The 20,438-nt window shown below is 42.7% G+C and overlaps 1 protein-coding gene across 1 annotated transcript in view; it reads left to right on the top strand.

Moving 5' to 3' along the window:
- The window catches only part of ercc6l (excision repair cross-complementation group 6-like), a 20,864-nt gene extending 672 nt beyond the window's left edge, over positions 1–20,192 (top strand). Inside the window, exons 2-3 of the mRNA XM_061893604.1 lie at positions 85–129; positions 16,467–20,192. Coding sequence (XP_061749588.1) covers positions 85–129; positions 16,467–19,824 — 3,403 coding nt within the window. The 3' untranslated portion in view covers positions 19,825–20,192. The remainder of the gene's footprint in view (positions 1–84; positions 130–16,466) is intronic.
- Positions 20,193–20,438: the final 246 nt, after the last annotated feature.

Here is a 20,438-nt window from a genome sequence, read left to right on the forward strand (position 1 = left end):
GCCGTTAGCGTGCTTAGTTAGCATCAGCTGATGTTCCACTCTGTCTGCCGAGGTGCTAACTAACTGTCACCTTTCACCTTGCAGGTGCTTGTCCATCAATGAAGGGGACACGATGGAGGTGTATCACAGGTAAGGATCACAACTTCAGTTTGTCCGAGAAAACCTTTAGCCTCCCAAACATCTCTCATGAAAGAAGGAACAAAGTTCTCAGACAAACTGAGCAGTCCAGTTAGACTCAAACACACTTTATGGATCCACAAGGGAAATTGTTCCACTAAGTAGCTGAGTTACAAAGGGTAGAAAGTAGACTAAAAATGTGCCGTAGTAGCAATATGGGTTATATTTGTATAGAGCTTTTCTACCTTCAAGGTACAGCTGGGCGATTATGGCCTTTTTTTAATATCTCGATATTTTTAAGCCATATCGCGATACACATCTCGATATTTTGCCTTGGACTTGAATTAATACTTGACACATATAATGACAGCAGTATGATGATTCTATGTGTCTACATTTAAACATTCTTCTTCATACTGCATTCATATATGCCACTTTTAAACTTTCATGCAGAGAAGGAAATCACGACCAAAAGTGTATTTATTAAAGTTATTAAGCGGTGGCCCAAACATTCATGTGATTTCAAAACAACGTGCAAGATTATCAGAGACATTTTAAGTGTCAAATAAAATTGTGCTGCATAATAGGAAATCAAACAGTGTTCGTCCTTCGCTATGTGGTGGGTTACTACGGACGTTATGAAATTACATTTTATTTCATACGTTGTTGATGTGGAAATGTTTGCCTCGGCATTTTGATGGTGTGGGCGTGTGGCAGCGAACAAGATGTTGACATGCGAAGTAAGTACTCTTCATTCTCTAGCACAGGGGTAGGGAACCTATGGCTCTAGAGCAGAGGTCGGGAACCTTTTTGGCTGAGAGAGCCATACAAGCCAAATATTTTTTTTAAGTATTTCCGTGAGAGCGATATAATTTATTTTCTTAACACTGAATACAACTATATGTGTGCATTTTTAAGAAAGACCAACATTTTTAGAGTATAATAAGTTTCTCATTCTTTTTAATATTCCGCCCGATTGTAGCTGAGATAGGCGCCAGCGCCCCCCGCTACCCCAAAAGGGAATATGCGGGAGAAAATGGATGGATGTTATTCATAGGCTAACCAAAAATAAATAAAATACTTCTTACCATTAATGCGACTTCTTGAACAGGTTCAGTAGAAACCGGATTTTGAACGTTATTTTTGACACTGTGATTACCAGAAGAATTATCTGTTACTTATCGTGTTAAGCAATGTCAGCTAAGATTTATCTGAGAGCCAGATGCAGTCATCAAAAGAGCCACATCTGGCTCTAGAGCCATAGGTTCCCTACCCCTGGTCTAGAGCCAGATGTGGCTCTTTTGATGACTGCATCTGGCTCTCAGCTAAATCTTAGCTGACATTGCTTAATTCGATAAGTAATTAATAATTCTGCTGGTAATCACAGTGTGATCACACTCCTCAGCCTTCCCGGTAAGGTTTATTCAGGTGTACTGGAGAGGAGGCTACGTCGGATAGTCGAACCTCGGATTCAGGAGGAACGGTGTGGTTTTCGTCCTGGTCGTGGAACTGTGGACCAGCTCTGTACTCTCGGCAGGGTTCTTGAGGGTGCATGGGAGTTTGCCCAACCAGTCTACATGTGCTTTGTGGACTTGGAGAAGGCATTGGACCGTGTCCCTCGGGAAGTCCTGTGGGGAGTGCTCAGAGAGTATGGGGTATCGGACTGTCTGATTGTGGCGGTCCACTCCCTGTATGATCAGTGTCAGAGCTTGGTCCGCATTGCCGGCAGTAAGTCGGACACGTTTCCAGTGAGGGTTGGACTCCACCAAGGTTGTCCTTTGTCACCCATTCTGTTCATAACTTTTATGGACAGAATTTCTAGGCGCAGTCAAGGCGTTGAGGGGTTCCGGTTTGGTGGCTGCAGGATTATGTCTCTGCTTTTTGCAGATGATGTGGTCCTGATGGCTTCATCTGGCCAGGATCTTCAGCTCTCGCTGGATCGGTTCGCAGCCGAGTGTGAAGCGACCGGAATGAGAATCAGCACCTCCAAGTCCGAGTCCATGGTTCTCGCCCGGAAAAGGGTGGAGTGCCATCTCCGGGTTGGTGAGGAGACCCTGCCCCAAGTGGAGGAGTTCAAGTACCTAAGAGTCTTGTTCATGAGTGAGGGAAGAGTGGATCGTGAGATCGACAGGCGGATCGGTGCGGCGTCTTCAGTAATGCGGACGTTGTATCGATCCGTTGTGGTGAAGAAGGAGCTGAGCCGGAAGGCAAAGCTCTCAATTTACCGGTCGATCAACGTTCCCATCCTCACCTATGGTCATGAGCTTTGGGTCATGACCGAAAGGATAAGATCACGGGTACAAGCGGCCCAAATGAGTTTCCTCTCCCTTAGAGATAGGGTGAGAAGCTCTGCCATCCGGGAGGAACTCAAAGTAAAGCCGCTGCTCCTCCACATCGAGAGGAGCCAGATGAGGTGGTTCGGGCATCTGGTCAGGATGCCACCCGAACGCCTCCCTAGGGAGGTGTTTAGGGCACGTCCAACCGGTAGGAGGCCACGGGGAAGACCCAGGACACGTTGGGAAGACTATGTCTCCCGGCTGGCCTGGGAACGCCTCGGGATCCCCCGGGAGGAGCTAGACGAAGTGGCTGGGGAGAGGGAAGTCTGGGTTTCCCTGCTTAGGCTGTTGCCCCCGCGACCCGACCTCGGATAAGCGGAAGATGATGGATGGATCACAGTGTTAAAAAATAATGTTCAAATTATAAAACATTCTCATGCATTTTAATCCAACCATCCGTTTTCTATCGCACTTGTTCGAGAAGTCGCTTCAATGGTCAAAAGTATTTTATTTATTATCGGTTACCTTCAGAAAAACAATGTTTATTTATTCATTTTTTAAAGAATAAGAGATGCGTGCATTTAGTTGTTGTAATCAGGAAAAGTCCAAATAAAAGAGGAGGCGAAGAAATCTCTTGTCAGAGCGTGGGACGACACTGTACAAGAGTACATACAGGTCTACACGTTTCTCCTCATTGAGCTAAATTGAATCCAGTCTCTGTTTAATTCCTTGCTTCTTGTCTGTTCAATAGATGTCATCTGTGTTTGTACCTGACAGTTGTATTCAGTGTTAAAAATACTATACGGCTCTCACAGAAATACATTTTAAAATATTTGGCTTTCATGGCTCTCTCAGCCAAAAAGGTTCCCGACCCCTGGTCTAGCAGGTGACTTTTCAAATGATGCTACATATTAGCAGTAATGCTACTTTTTGTAGCAACGCTTCTGGCCCACACTTGACACATTACGGTTGTCTGTTCCCACTTGTAGCCAAACCAACGCCAGATGATGTTTTTCCTGGCAATTAATTCTTCCTTAATTCGCACCTTCTTTCTCTCGTATTACCACTCGCACGGCTCTGCTAGCATCACAGCTAACGTTACTCATGCTGCTACCTCTCTGCTGGGCGAGGGCGTATACGTATGTGACGTATGTCACGTATTACGTGACGTTTGTAAGAAGGTGCGCTTTCTGTCTGTGAGAAGGAGAGACAGGAAAGAGCGAGGAGAGCCTGTAGTGTGATGACCACGATTAAAAGCAACTGTGTGAGAACACATACTCCAAAATCATGTTGTATATCGCACAGAGACAAACCCACAATATATGGTGTATATTGATATATATCGCCCAGCCCTACTTCAAGGTACTCAAAGCGCTTTGACACTATTTCCACATTCACACACTGATGGCAGGAGCTGCCATGCGAGGCGCTAACCACCACCCATCAGGAGCAAGGGTGAAGTGTCTTGCTCAAGGTAGACGGTGGGGATCGAATCAGGAACCCTCAGGTTGCTGGCACGGCCACTCTCCCAACCATGCCACGCTGTACAATATAAAATATAGTGTTGGTGCTAGGAATTTTCAAACTATCAAGTCATAAAAATGGGGTCCCTTTTTTTTGTAAGCGTTTTGTAAACAAATGTTAAACATATGCATTGTCCTGTTATATCTCACATTCTATATCGTGTTTTGTCATAAACGTTACATTAAAAAAATAATACAAAAGAAAACCCATGTTTATGCATATGTAAATGTATTCAGTTATAAACATTCATTCACTTTCTTCTTTCTTTCTTGGATCTAAACTTTACCGCTGCTGGTAATTATTTCTATATTTGTATTTGATAAGTTGTAGCTGTATTTATGTCAGTATACAAGTGTAAACAACTGTTTGCTTGGGTCGTGAAATGATGATAATGGTGTGCCGGGGCATGTGTACATGCATTATTTAAATCTCTAGAGTCGACATCAACTTTACGTTTATCCGTTAATTCGAAGTTTTTTCGATAAAAAGTAGAGGCTGGCGACGCATGAGCGTTTATCGTAACGGACAGTCTGCATCTCTGCTTCAGTAAACAATGACGGCGATGATGTCACTGGCTAACTTGTCAGCCACTTCTCCAAGAGACTCATTTTGAACACTCCTCGCACTTTAACACTTCAAAAGCCACATATTTGCCCCGTTTGTTGACACGCAAAGTATGTTTTTGGGGTGGAGGACTCGCGTGCTGTTTAGCTTGAAGCTAACAGCTAGCCTGTCTCCATCCTGGATTATGTTGATCCAGCAGGGGATAAAAGTAAAGTTTCAATGGACACACAAAGACTAAATCAACTCATTTAATAGAGACATGGCACAGGATGAAGTTAAAAAGGTTGACTTTACACTCACCTTAGTGTTTACCATCAAGTCTTTCTTTTGGCAGCCCCTCGCGGTGCAAACTGAGGCAGTATTTGTGATTGATAAAACTTTAGGTGATACGAAATTTAAGAAATTGTACCAAAAAGTTCATTACTTTGAAGACGACCAATAAAAAGGCGGAGAAGGCGGGCTCGGTAAAAAAATGAAATATCCGTGTCCGGACTTCTGAAAATGCGCGTCCTTTCTGATTTCAATGCGTAAAAAGACACAAAAAGTGCGTTAATGCCAACAGTGTATATATAATATTTACATATTATATACACAGTATATAATATGTAAATATATCTACTTAAAGGCTGACTGAAAGCCACTACTAGCCACCACGCAGTCTGATAGTTTATATATCAATGATGAAATATTAACATTGCAACACATGCCAATACGCCCGCTTCAGTTTACTAAACTACAATTTTAAATTTCCCGGGAGTTTCGTCTTGGAAATGTTGTGTAATGATGACGTGTACGCAAGACGTCATAGGTTTTTAGGAAGTATGAGCGCTACGCACACACTCAGGTAAAAGTCGCCCGCTTTAACGGCATAATTACACAGTATTTTGGACATCTGTGTTGCTGAATCTTTTGCAATTTGTTCAATTAATATTGGAGAAGTCAATGTAGAAAGATGGAGTTGGGAAGCTTTAGCCTTTAGCCACACAAACACACGGTGATTCCTTGTTAAAAATTCCCGGAGCTGAAACTTCACTATGGATCAGAGCAAGGTCAAGCAGACATGGATCCCTACCCAATGTCAACCAGCAGGTTTCGGTGAGAAAATTGTGGTTAAAAAGTCGCCACTTCCCGGATATCAGCTGAGCTTGTGTCGTCCGTACAGCAGCCGTCGACAGCCATGAGACATTGGTGTCAACACACCCGTACACAAACACCTCCGACTATCAGGTAATATTAAACTCACTAAAACACTAGCAACATAATAGAAAGATAAGGGATTTCCCAGAATTATCCTAGTAAATGTGTCTAAAAACATCAGAATACGTCCCAATGCTCTCGTGTTTTGTTTTTTCTAACTTGTATTTTTTTTCTTTTCTTTTTTTTTCTAGTCCATCGCTATCAATATCCTCAAACACGAATCTTTCATCCTCGCTCAAATTAATGGGGAAATTGTCGTTTTCTCGGTCCGAATAACTGTTTTTGTTGGAGGCTCCCATTCTAAACAATGTGAATATGTGAGGAGCCCCGACACGTGTGATGTCATCGTTTGCGACTTCCGGTAAATGTGAGGCTTTTTCAGGAAGTACCAAAAGTGGCGAACTTTATGGTCGATTTTCTCTACTAAATCCATCCATCCATCCATCCATTTTCTACCGCTTATTCCCTTTCGGGGTCACGGGGGGCGCTGGCGCCTATCTCAGCTACAATCGGGCGGAAGGCGGGGTACACCCTGGACAAGTCGCCACCTCATCGCAGGGCCAACACAGATAGACAGACAACATTCACACTCACATTCACACACTACTAAATCCTTTCAGCAAAAATATGGCAATAACGCAAAATTATCAAGAATGACACATAGAATGGACCTGCTATTCCCGTTTAAATAAGAAAATCTAATTTCAGTAGGCCTTTAAAGAGGAACATTATCAGCAGACCTATGTAAGCGTCAATATATACCTTGATGGTGCAGAAAAAAGACCATATATTTTTTTAACCGATTTCCGAACTCTAAATGGGTGAATTTTGGCGAATTAAACGCCTTTCTGTTTATCGCTCTGGAGGGGATGACGTCAGAATGTGACGTCACCGAGGTAACACACCCACCATTTTCATTTTCAACACATTACAAACACCGGGTCTCAGCTCTGTTATTTTCCGTTTTTTTGACTATTTTTTGGAACCTTGGAGACATCATGCCTCGTGGGTGTGTTGTCGGAGGGTGTAACAACACTAACAGGGAGGGATTCAAGTTGCACCACTGGCCCCAAGATGCCAAAGTGTCTGCCGCCAGACCCCCATTGAATGTGCCAGAGTGTCTTCACATTTGACCGGCGATGCTAAGGCAGACATGGCACAGAGATGTATGGATAACCTGTAGATGCATTTGCAACTATATTACGTTTCCTTCCACCCACATTTAATGTGAAACAAACACTTACCAATCGACGGATTTAAGTTGCTCCAGTGTCACAAGATGCGAAAGTCCTGATCGTTTTGTCCGTACATTTTACCGCTGATGGTAACGCAGCTATTCGGCCATGCTATGGCTATGAATAGCGTCAATAGCTTCAGTTTCTTCTTCAATATTTTCATACTCCAACCATCTGTTTCAATACATGCGTAATCTGTTGAATCGCTTAAGCCGCTGAAATCCAAGTCTGAATCCGAGCTAATGTCGCTATATTTTGGGACGGCGTGGCGCAGTAGGAGAGTGGCCGTGCGCAACCCGAGGGTCCCTGGTTCAAATCCCACCTAGTACCAACCTCGTCACGTCCGTTGTGTCCTGAGCAAGACACTTCACCCTTGCTCCTGATGGGTGCTGGTTGGCGCCTTGCATGGCAGCTCCCTCCATCAGTGTGTGAATGTGTGTGTGAATGGGTAAATGTGGAAGTAATGTCAAAGCGCTTTGAGTACCTTGAAGGTAGAAAAGCGCTATACAAGTACAACCCATTTATCATTTATCATTTTGCTGTGGTAACCGCCATGTTGTTTACATTGGCAGCACTGTATGACGTCACAGGGAAATGGATAGTCGCATCGCAAATAGCGAAAATCAAGCACTTTAAAGCTTTTTGTAGGGATATTCGGAGACCGGTAAAATTTAGAAAAAAACTTCCAAAAATACAACATGCCACTGGGAACTGATTTTTATTGTTTTTAACCCTTTTGAAATTGTGCTAATGTTCCCCTTTAAGCTGCGTGCATTACATTACTGGCGTGTCTCACTCCTTCTCGGCTGTCCTTCTCACAGAGACGTAAAATAAGCCCGCCTTCTTCCATACGTCACACACTGTCGCGTGTCTAGCTTCATATGCTCTCACCGAGAGCTAACGTTAGCATGGCTAAGGTTAGCTGAGGCAGGTCGAGTTGCTTTCAGCTGCTGGCATCACACAACAGGCGTTCCCTCACTCCTCGTCTCGCATTCTAACAGATACGGAAAACAAGCTCGTCTTCTTACATACGTCACATACTCTCGCGAGTCTAGCGTCATAGCTCTCGCCGATCAGAGAGAGAGAGATGGTGCAAACTTATCACAAATGGAGGAAGAACAATAAATGCCCAACATAAAGAGCAGGGGGTCCATCATCTGGCGGGGGTTTGGCTCCAAGTGGGAAGACAACAGCAATATGCTGTTCAATGTATGTACTCTGATGATTGTGTGATGACTGCATTATGCTGATAGTATATATTTGTGCCATGAATTGATGAAGGTGGATCCCAACTTAAACAAGTTAAACATATTGGGGTGTTACCATTTAGTGGTCAATTGTACAGAATATGTACTGAACTGTACAATCTACTAATAAAAGTATCAATCAACCAATGCAAAGTATGCAGCAGAAGTGTTACTACAAAAAGTTAGCAACACTATTAATTTGTTCTTTCATTTAAAAAGTCACCCTTGAGAGAATGAAGAGTATTTAATGAATACACTTTTGGTCAATTGATTTCCCTCTCTGCATGAAAGTTTAAAAGTAGCATATGTCAATGCAGTATGAAGAACAATGTTTGAATGTAGACACATAGAATCATCATACTGCTGTGATTATATGCATCAAGTGTTCATTCAAGGCCAAGGCAAAATATAGTAATATATATCGTATATCGCAATATGGCATAGAAATATTGCGATATTAATAAAAGCCAATATAGCCCAGCTCTATGACACAGTGCTGTATTTTACTTCTTTATCTCTTTTTTTCAACCAAAAATGCCCTGCTCTGATAAGGGGGTACTTGAATTAAAAAAAATGTTCACAAGGGGGTACATCACTGAAAAAAGGTTGAGAACCACTGCTCTAAATTATTTCAAAATAAACACAATAGGAGGTGTAATGCTACACCAAGTCAGATATTGCTGCTTTTTTCAGGCTTCTGATTGGACAAAGAGTGCATGACTGCGTGTGTGTGTGTGTGTGTGTGTGTGTGTGTGTGTGTGTGTGTGTGTGTGTGTGTGTGTGTGTGTGTGTGTGTGTGTGTGTGTGTGTGTGTGTGTGTGTGTGTGTGTGTGTGTGTGTGTGTGTGTGTGTGTGTGTGTGTGTGTGTGTGTGTGTGTGTGTGTGTGTGCGTGTGTGTGTGCGCGTGTGTGTGTGTGTAATACACACATGTATGAGTGTGTGTAATTATTATATGTATGTGTATATATATATATATATATATATATACATATCAATTACAAATATTTATGTATATATTAGGGGTGTAACGGCACACAAACATTTTGGTTCGGTACGTACCTCGGTTCAGAGGTCACGGTTCGGTTCATTTTCGGTACAGTAAGTGAAGTGAATTATATTTATATAGCGCTTTTTCTTTAGTGACTCAAAGCGCTTTACATCGTGAAGCCATATTCAGTTGAATGCACTACAAAGACAACATATTTGATGTTCAGACTCATAAACTTTTTTTTTTTTGCAAATAATAATCAATTTAGAATTTCATGGCTGCAACACGTGCCAAAGTAGTTGGGAAAGGGCATGTTCACCACTGTGTTACATCACCTTTTCTTTTAACAACACTCAATAAACGTTTGGGAACTGAGGAAACTAATTGTTGAAGCTTTGATGGTGGAATTCTTTACCATTCTTGCTTGATGTACAGCTTAAGTTGTTGAACAGTCCGGGGTCTTGTTGTCGTATTTTTCACTTCATAATGCGCCACACATTTTCGATGAGACATGTCTGGACTTTTACTACGAAGCCACGCTGTCTTGTCTTGCTGAAATAAGCAGGGGCGTCCATGATAACGTTGCTTGGATGACAACATATGTTGCTCCAAAACCTGTATGGACCATTCAGCATTAATGGTGCCTTCACAGATGTGTAAGTTACCCATACCTTGGGCACTAATGCACACCCATACCATCACACATGCTTGCTTTTCAACTTTGCGCCTAAAACAATCCGGGTGGTTATTTTCCTCTTTGTTCCGGAAACCCAATATCTAAGTTACATTTAAAGCAGTGTGGGTGGCACTGGGAGCAGGTGGGTAAAGTGTCTTAGCCAAGGACACAACGGCAGTGACTAGGATGGCGGATGCGGGAATCGAACCTGCAACCCTCAAGTTACTGGCACAGCCGCTCTACCAACCGAGCTAAACCGAAAAAAACAAAATATGAATTTTTTGATTATTTATTGAACAAATTTGCTAAATCTTCCACCGAAAATATTTTGATGTGAAGTAATCGGAAACTTGGATAGGTCAATAATTCATAACAACATTGATTTTGATTCAATATTATGTTTTGAGCAATGACAGTTTGAAAGAAAAAAAGCTTTGTTAATTAGACAACGTTGCAACTTTTTCTAAATTACATTTTTTAGCCTTTAAGAGTTTTTATTTCACTTTTGTTTATGTTTTTGTTTATTTTAATAGTATTTTTAGAATGTGCCGTGGGCCTTTAAAACATTAGGTGTGTGCCGCAATTGGCCACCGGGGCACACTTTTGACACCCCTGCTATAGATATTAAAAAATGTAATCAGAGCCTGGCGACGCATGCATGTTTATCATAACCCTCTCACTCTGTCTGTCTCTGTCCCTCCCTCACAAATGCTGCTGTGTGCACAAATTGTCTTGTTTTGAACCCCTTCTTCTTAACATTGAACGTACATTGAAAATACTTGCAACCCTAACTTAAAATGCCGGACATTTGAGGCATTTAAGAAACACCACCCGGACAGCCCCGCGAAAGAGGACATGTCCGGTGAAAAGAGGAGGTATGGTCAGTCTATGGAGTACCTGCACAAGGTGACTCTCGTAGAGGGGGGCGTGTCTTCTCATCTCCCACTCTGCTGTGATGAAATGAGCGCTTATGGTCACATAGTTCCCTTATCATCACATAGTTCCCCTGGACCTCCACCCTTCTGTCGTGAGCGCAGCAGATGACGCTCGGGATAGTTCGTCCACAACTTTTTTCTTCTCTTGCTCATAAAAATCTGGCACAATCTTATCGTTGAAGTTGGTGCGCGACGGGATGTCGTAATGTGGCTGACGCACTTTCAGCATGTGTTTAAAACCCTGGTTTTGCACAATAGAGTCTGCATCTACAAACACACCGATTAAATGTCACGGGGTGTTCAAGTTCCTCCATTACTCCGCTCGCCATTACCATGCTGTGCGAACAACTTTTTTTTTTTGTTCATAAATCAGACCGCGGATCACGTGTGTGCCGAACCGAAAATATTGATCCGAACGGATCAATGTTGATCCCTTGCACCACTAGTGCCTCGGTGTGCATTTTTTGCCAAACGTGCGCTACTTAATATGTCCGTGTCGTTCGGTAAACATCCGAACCGAACCGAAACCCCCGTACCGAATCGGTTCAATACAAATACACGTACCGTTACACCCCTAATATATATATATATATATATATATATATATATATATATATATATATATATATAGTCTTAATTGGATTATCCGGAGAATAGTGCTGGATACCGTGGCAGAGCGCAATATGTAGGTGTGGGAAAAATGACAAGACTACTTCATCTCTACAGAAGTGTTTCATGAGGGGTTCCCTCAATCATCAGGAGATTTTAATGGAAGCATTCACATACAATGGTTTATATAGGGCACAGAGTGGGTGGGTACAGGCAGGCGTAGGGTGTGGTGATTGGCTCATGTGTTACCTAGGAGGTGTTTCCGTCTGTGGCGGCATGCTGATATGATTTCACTGCGCTTGTTGAGGGATGACAGGTCTGGGTGATATATAATAAACAGTTTCTCTTTTAAGCATAGGTTGCATCTTTTGTTACCACCGTTGTAAGGTGTGCTGGATGCAAGAATTTGCCATGTTATTGAATATTCAACATTATTGTCTTTGAGGTTCCAAATGTGTTTGATGAGTTCTATAGACTTCCGCAAGGTCTGGTTTCTAAAGGCGGCGTTGTGATTATTCCATTTGGCTTTAAACTCCCTTTTCGGTTAATCCTACGCAAGTGTCGGATGTGTTAATGTCCTTGCGTGTTACCTTTGCTTGGTAAACGACTGATGTTTTTAAGCACCCCCCGTTGAGAGGGCAATCAGGTTTCCTGCGGCAGATACATTCCTTATTGGTATATATATATATATATATATATATATATATATATATATATATATATATATACACACACACACATCCATCCATCCATTTACTACCGCTTATTCCCTTTGGGGTCGCGGGGGGCACTGGTGCCTATCTCAGCTACAATTGGGCGGAAGGTGGCGTACACCCTGGACAAGTCGCTACCTCATCGCAGTATACACACACACACACACATATATATATAACACATATATATATATATATTATAAAACACATATATATATTAAACACATGTATATATATAATATAGACAAATATATATATTACACACATATATATATATATATATATATGTATATATATATATATATATATATAGACACATATGTATGTATATATATATATGTATAGACACATGTATGTATATATATGGACACATGTATGTATGTGTGTATATATATGTATGTGTCTGTATATATATATATGTATATATATGTATGTGTGTGTACATATATATATATATATATATGTATGTGTGTGTATATATATGTATATATATATATATGTGTGTGTGTGTATATATATATATTTATGCACGTATATATATATAATTATATATACAAGTGTGTATATATAATATATATATTATATATGTGTGTGTGTGAATATATATATAAATGTGTGTATATATACATATTCGTGTGTGTGTATATATATATATATATATATATATATATATATATATATATATATATCCATCCATCCATCCATTTTCTACCGCTTATTCCCTTTCGGGGTCGCGGGGGGCGCTGGCGCCTATCTCAGCTACAATCGGGCGGAAGGCAGGGTACACCCTGGACAAGTCGCCACTTCATCGCAGGGCCAACACAGATAGACAGACAACATTCACACTCACATTCACACACTAGGGCCAATTTAGTGTTGCCAATCAACCTATCCCCAGGTGCATGTCTTATTTATATATATATATATATATATATATATATATATATATATATATATATATATATATATATATATATATATATAAGGGATTCTTTTAAATACAAACCCCGTTTCCATATGAGTTGGGAAATGGTGTTAGATGTATATACAAACAGAATACAATGATTTGCAAATCCTTTTCAATCCATATTCAATTTAGAATTTCATGGCTGCAACACGTGCCAAAGTAGTTGGGAAAGGGCATGTTCACCACTGTGTTACATCACCTTTTCTTTTAACAACACTCAATAAACGTTTGGGAACTGAGGAAACTAATTGTTGAAGCTTTGATGGTGGAATTCTTTCCCATTCTTGCTTGATGTACAGCTTAAGTTGTTGAACAGTCCGGGGTCTTGTTGTCGTATTTTTCGCTTCATAATGCGCCACACATTTTCGATGAGACATGTCTGGACTTTTACTACGAAGCCACGCTGTTGTAACACGTGGCTTGGCATTGTCTTGCTGAAATAAGCAGGGGCGTCCATGATAACGTTGCTTGGATGACAACATATGTTGCTCCAAAACCTGTATGGACCATTCAGCATTAATGGTGCCTTCACAGATGTGTAAGTTACCCATACCTTAGGCTCTAATACACCCCCATACCATCACACATACTTGCTTTTCAACTTTGCGCCTATAACAATCCGGGTGGTTATTTTCCTCTTTGTTCCGGAGGACACCACATCCACAGTTTCCAAATATAATTTGAAATGTGGACTCGTCAGACCACAGAACACTTTTCTACTTTGCATCAGTCCATCTTAGATGAGCTCGGGCCCAGCCAAGCCGGCGGCGTTCCTGGGTGTTGTTGATAAATGGCTTTCGCTTTGCATAGTAGAGTTTTAACTTGCACTTACAGATGTAGTGACCAACTGTAGTTACTGACAGTGGTTTTATGAAGTGTTCCTGAGCCCATGTGGTGATATCCTTTAGAGATTGATGTTGGTTTTTGATGCAGTACCGCCTGAGGGATCAAAGGTCCGTAATATCATCGCTTACGTGCAGTGATTTCTCCAGATTCTCTGAACCTTTTGATGATTTTACGGAGCGTAGATGGTAAAATCCCTAAATTCCTTGCAATAGCTCGTTGAGAAATGTTGTTCTAAAACTGTTTGACAATTTGCTTACAAAGTGGTGACCCTCACCCCATCCTTGTTTGTGAATGACTTAGCATTTCATGGAAGCTGCTTTTATAGCCAATTATGGCACCCACCTGTTCCCAATTAGCCTGCACACCTGTGGGATGTTCCACATAAGTGTTTGATGAGCATTCCTCAACTTTATCAGTATTTATTGCCACCTTTCCCAACTTCTTTGTCACGTGTTGCTGGCATCAAATTCTAAATTTAATGTATATTTGCAAAAAAAAAAAAAAAATGTCAATGAGTTTGAACATCAAATATGTTGTCTTTGTAGCATATTCAACTGAATATGGATTGAAAAGGATTTGCAAATCATTGTATTCTGTTTATATTTACATCTAACACAATTTCCCAACTCATATGGAAACGGGGTTTATATATATATATATATATATATATATATATGCATATATGTGTGTGTGTATATGTAAATATACATACATATGTATATGTAAATATACATGTATATGTACATATACATGTTTATATATGTATATGTAAATATATATATAAATATATATATTATGAAACAGTTTTTTTATATTGATATCGATTACTTGTCTATTGCGATGTATATCAGGGACAGTGTGGCGAAGTTGGTAGAGTAGCTGTGCCAGCAATCTGAGGGTTTTTGGTTCAATCAGCACCTTCTACCATCCTAGTCACGTCCGTTGTGTCCTTGGGCAAGACACTTCACCCTTGCTCCTGATGGGTCCTGGTGAGCGCCTTGCATGGCAGCTCCCACCGTCAGTGTGTGAATGTGGAAATACTGCCAAAGCGCTTTGGGCTCCTTAAGAAGGGGTAGAGAAGTGTTATACAAGTACAACCTAGTTACCATTTCTATTAATATGGTTATATCGCCCAGCTCTAAACCAGTGTCAGACCTGTCCCAAACCTGAAATCATACCAAGTTACATGAGAGACCTCCTGGTAGATAAGATTAATTTGAAAAAATCTCTGTGTTGTTGAACTCATGACGTCTCGCGGGCCACACTGGGATCTAAAGCCGTCACTTGGACACCCCTACTCTAATAACAGCATTTTGTAGCTATAAGCCAAGCTGCAAAACAATGGCATGTGTGCACAACGCGCTGTTGTTGATGCTGCATAAATAAATAGTTGTGAACTGCAGCATATGATGTGTTTTATTTGTTGTCACCTGTCTCTCAGTCATATTCCAAATACCGTACTTCCTTGAAATACCGCATTGCATATTGTATGCGCCTGCCTTCAATTACTGCCGGGTCAAACTCGCTTCGCAAAAAAATTAGCGCATGCTTAGTATTACCGCCTGGTCAAACTGGTGACGTCACGAGTGACACTTTCCCGTCATTTTCAAAATGGAGGAGGCTGATTTCAATACCGGTAATTTGAAATCGCATAAAGGGAAGAAGATTAACAGCTATTCAGTAGGATTTAAGGTCTGTTGGCCGTCTCGTCGTGTCCTCCCCTGTAACGTGTCTGCTTTTAGCGGGACTTGTACCAAAAAATCTATCTAGTTGTACCTGTGCAATGACAATAAAGATCTATTCTAGTCCAAGCTTACGTCACACTCAAATTTTTACTGCATGCCTTTGGTAAGTGCCGGAGTGAGAAGAGGTTTTAAAATAATTAGCGCATGCTTACTTTTACCGCATGCCTTTGGTAGGCGCAGGAGTGAGAAGAGGTTTGAAAATAATTAGCGCATGCTTACTTTTACCGCATGCCTTTGGTAAGCACAGGAGTGAGAAGAGGTTTTAAATTAATTAGCGCATGCTTACTTTTACCGCATGCCTTTGGTAGGCGCAGGAGTGAGAAGAGGTTTTAAAATAATGAGCGCAAGCTTACTTTTACTGCATGCCTTTGGTAAGCGCAGGAGTGAGAAGAGGTTTTAAAATAATTAGCGCAAGCTTACTTTTACTGCATGCCTTTGGTAAGCACAGGAGTGAGAAGCGGTTTTAAAATAATTAGCGCATGCTTACTTTTACCGCATGCCTTTGGTAAGCGCAGGAGTGAGAAGAGGTTTTAAAATAATTAGCGCATGCTTACTTTTACCGCATGCCTTTGGTAAGCACAGGAGTGAGAAGAGGTTTTAAATTAATTAGCGCATGCTTACTTTTACCGCATGCCTTTGGTAAGCGCAGGAGTGAGAAGAGGTTTTAAATTAATTAGCGCCCCAGCGGCAATTCAAGGAAATACGGTAGTACTGAATAAATGATGTGTCAATTTTATTTCATTTACAACTTCATAGATCTGATGTGCGCGTGGAAGCGCTAACGGACGGCTATTGTGGACTGACTTGTGACTTTTCTTCTGTTGCAGATACATTCAAAAAGGTAAAGACGTGGCCAGACAAGGAGACATGAACAAAGCTCTGGAGCTCTTCAAGATAGCCGAAAGCATTCAACACAGTGAAAAGCTGCAGAAGAGAATTGAGAAAATCGAGGAACTTTTGGCCCAGAACAACTCGGGGGAGGAAGATGATGACGAGTTTGTGGATGTGAACAACAGCGGTCTAAAGCTCTATAAAGATCTCTACCTGAAGCTTTATGACTACCAGCGGGACGGTGTGGCCTTCCTGTACAGCCTCTATAGAGACGAGCGGAAAGGTGGAATTCTGGCAGACGACATGGGCCTGGGCAAGACCATCCAGGTCATCTCGTTCCTGTCAGGAATGTACGACTGTGAGCTGGTGAAACACACTCTGCTGGTCATGCCCACGTCACTCATCAGAAACTGGACCAAGGAGTTTACTAAATGGACTCCTGGCATAAGGGTCAAAGAGTTTCACGGCGCCAAGCTGGAGCGCACCAAGAATCTGGAGAAGGTCCAAAGGAGTAAAGGTGTTATCATCACCACATACACCATGCTGATGAACAACTGGCAGCAGCTGTCCACCTACGAGGGGAACGAGTTCAAGTGGGACTATGTGATCTTGGACGAGGCACACAAGATTAAGACCACCACAACCAAAACAGCCAAGAGCGTCTCGGCCGTTCCATCCAAAAACCGAGTTCTGCTTACCGGCACTCCTGTCCAGAACAACCTCCGAGAGATGTGGTCCCTCTTTCATTTTGCCTGTTCGGGAACTCTACTTGGCACGGCCAAAACCTTCAAAATGCAGTACGAGAACCCCATTACTCGAGCACGGGAGAAGGACGCCACACCGGGTGAAATGGCGCTGGGCTCCAGTATGTCTGCCAACCTCATGACTATCATCAAACCCTACTTCCTTCGTAGGACAAAGGCTGAAGTGCAGAATAGGAAAAACGAAGATTCAGGCCAAAACAAATGTCAAGGGAAGAAGCAGTTGGAGGACCCGAAGGTCTCTGGTGCCATCATGCCCGCACTGACAAGGAAGAACGACTTGATTGTTTGGACGTACCTCAGTCGCGTGCAGGAAGACATCTACTGGAAGTTCATTTCCCTGGATCACATCAAGGAGCTGCTCATGACAACTAGGTCACCCCTAGCCGAGCTGACCCTCCTGAAAAAGCTGTGCGACCACCCAAGGCTGCTCTCCGCTCGAGCGATCACCAATTTAGGTCTGAAAGACAGCCCAGCTAAAAAGCAGCAGAGCGATGACACGGAGATGGGCAGTATCATCAACGTTCCGGACAAAACTCTGATATCCGAATCCGGCAAACTGGTATTTCTGTTTGCTCTCCTTGAACATCTCAGAGAGGAAGGTCATCGCACGCTGGTCTTTGCTCACTACAGGATGGTACTGGATATCATCGAGCGCATCCTCAAGAACCGAGGCTACAAAGTCCTGAGGCTTGACGGAACAATCACTCAGGTGACGGAAAGGGAGCGCCTCATTACCCTCTTCCAGACGAACCAAACATATTCCGTCTTCCTTCTCACCACTCAGGTGGGTGGAGTTGGCATCACCTTGACGGCAGCAGACCGAGTCGTCATCTTCGATCCTAGCTGGAACCCAGCGACAGACGCCCAGGCAGTGGACAGGGCGTATCGCATTGGTCAGACGGAGAACGTTGTCATTTACAGGCTGATCACGTGCGGCACAGTAGAAGAGAAGATCTACAGACGACAGGTCTTCAAAGATTCACTCATCAGGCAGAACACGGGAGACAAGAAGAACCCTTTTCGGTACTTCAGCAAGCAAGAGTTGAAGGAGCTCTTCACTCTGGAGGACACGCGGGCGTCGTCCACACAGCAGTTGCTTCAGTCCTTGCATTCCAAACACAGACACACAGACACACAACTGGACCACCACATCGCCCGCCTCCACACCATGGAGATGTTTGGGATCTCTGATCACGACCTCATGTTTTCCCTCAATGTCGACCACGATGAGGCCCCGAAGAACAAAAAGGAGCAAAACTACATTGAAGGTCGTGTCCAGAAAGCTCATGAGCTCGTGAAGGCGGAATCGGACCTGCAGATGCAGTTTGCAACCAATGTAGAATCCAGCACAGAGCCGGCGAACAAAGAACGTTTGCCTGAAAACAAACCGGGAAAACCGAGGGCAAATTCTGTCAGCTCGCCACGCCGGCCAGCAGATTTGGACAAATCCGGTTCCAGCAAAAATGGTGGCACTAAGAGCAGCACAATTGATCTCACTGTTAGTGATAGCGAGTCTGGCGAAAAAACATTAAACCTTTTAGAACAGTCTTCGCTGAAGCAGAAGTCTCTCTCTACTGAGGACATGTTTGGGTCTTTGTCTCTGAAGGAGCAGGAGTCTTTTGGGGCAGCGGACCCAGGAGATGTAAAAGCTGGTGGAACTGATGAAAAATTTAGTCAGGAAGTTGAGAAAAGTCCTTCCATGCTCATGGAAGATAATGAAGATTGTAACCTGGACGAGAGTCAAGTGAAGTCTTTCCAGAAGAAAAGACTCTCGGTCTTTCAGTCATCCAGTACCAGCTTAAAAGTAGACTCGTGGTCCCGCACTAGTGTCGGCTCAGAGATGGTGGATGACAACTTCAACTTGCAGCTGGAGGAGAGTGACGTCTCCTACCGCAGCATCATGGAGGACGAAGAGAGAAAGCTGCTATCTCAGCTGCAGACCGAGGGCGCCTTTGACGTGGATAAGTCACTCACAGAGGGCCAACAAAGCGCCAAGTCCCAAGTCTCCGAAATGGACGAATCCATCATCATATACTCCAAGAAGAAGAGAGCTGCTGTCCTCTCTGACAGTGAAGAAGAGGTTGAGGGTGACGACAGGCCCCAGTTGACCATGGGTTCGGTTAATAAGTCTCTCCAGATGCTAGGATCCTCCACGCCCAAATCTGGGACACCCAGTTCCACCCTCAGCAAGTCCAGAAAGAGTGTTGGAGGAAACACCTCTGTGGCGTCACGCCGCTCCCTCCTCAATTCTATCATCAAAGACGTGGACAAGCAGGATGAAGACAACCGTGACGAGCTTTCAGGGAGGTACTCTGACGAGGCGGAGGAGGAGGAGGAGGACTATGTAACCAGCCAGGAGGATCTCAGCCTGGACCAAACAACAGGAGAGACTTTGAACACAGAAGAAGAGAGGGGAGACCTGGAAGAGTCCACCAGTGAGTTGGAGCTGTCGTCCTTTGAGAGGATGGAGCAGTGTACCACTGACGCAGCGGCAGGCAGTGCCTTAAAGTCCTCGTCTGACCCAGAAAACATGTACGGGTCGCAGGGGACTCGAGGCCACCAGTTTTTCAGGAATGGCAAACTGAACTAAGCATTGGACTTGTTCCTGAAGGCCATCGATATCAACCCTGGAGATCCTGATATCGAGATCCTGACCATCAAACTGTATCGCCAACTGAGAGAATAAAAACATGGACCTCCTAAGTTCTTTTGGACTTCAATCCATACTTTTTATTTAGTAAGAGGGATGTAAATCACTCTGTTCTTTCCTCACCCAACTTATCTTCAAGTTGAGTTAAAGAACCGAAGGGGCGTTTGTTTTTATCAGGACATTCTGCCGCTCATTTTTAGGTGAAAGGCAGTAGTTTATTCTTTAGTGGATTATTTTCCTCTCATGCTGACTTAATATAAATGTTTGCTTATTCACTGTGTTTTAAAATAAAGTTTTCTATCATTAAAGGAGCATTTGCTTGGTCACCAACTGTGTCCCAAACCAAGATTAGTTTGTCACGTGAGAGAAGCAACTTCTGGTCTACTCAAGTGGATTTCAAAATAAAATACCCCTTCGTTTACTACCACAAAAAGATCACGTTTGTAAAAACACGTATTTCAAAGTGTTAGTATCGAGCAGTTACCTTGAAAAAGAATCTGATTACTGAGTACTCCTTTAGAAAGTGATTTAGTTACTTGACTGATTAGTTGAAT

This window comes from Nerophis ophidion, linkage group LG01 (assembly GCF_033978795.1).
Source record: "Nerophis ophidion isolate RoL-2023_Sa linkage group LG01, RoL_Noph_v1.0, whole genome shotgun sequence".
NCBI classification, from domain to species: domain Eukaryota; kingdom Metazoa; phylum Chordata; class Actinopteri; order Syngnathiformes; family Syngnathidae; genus Nerophis; species Nerophis ophidion.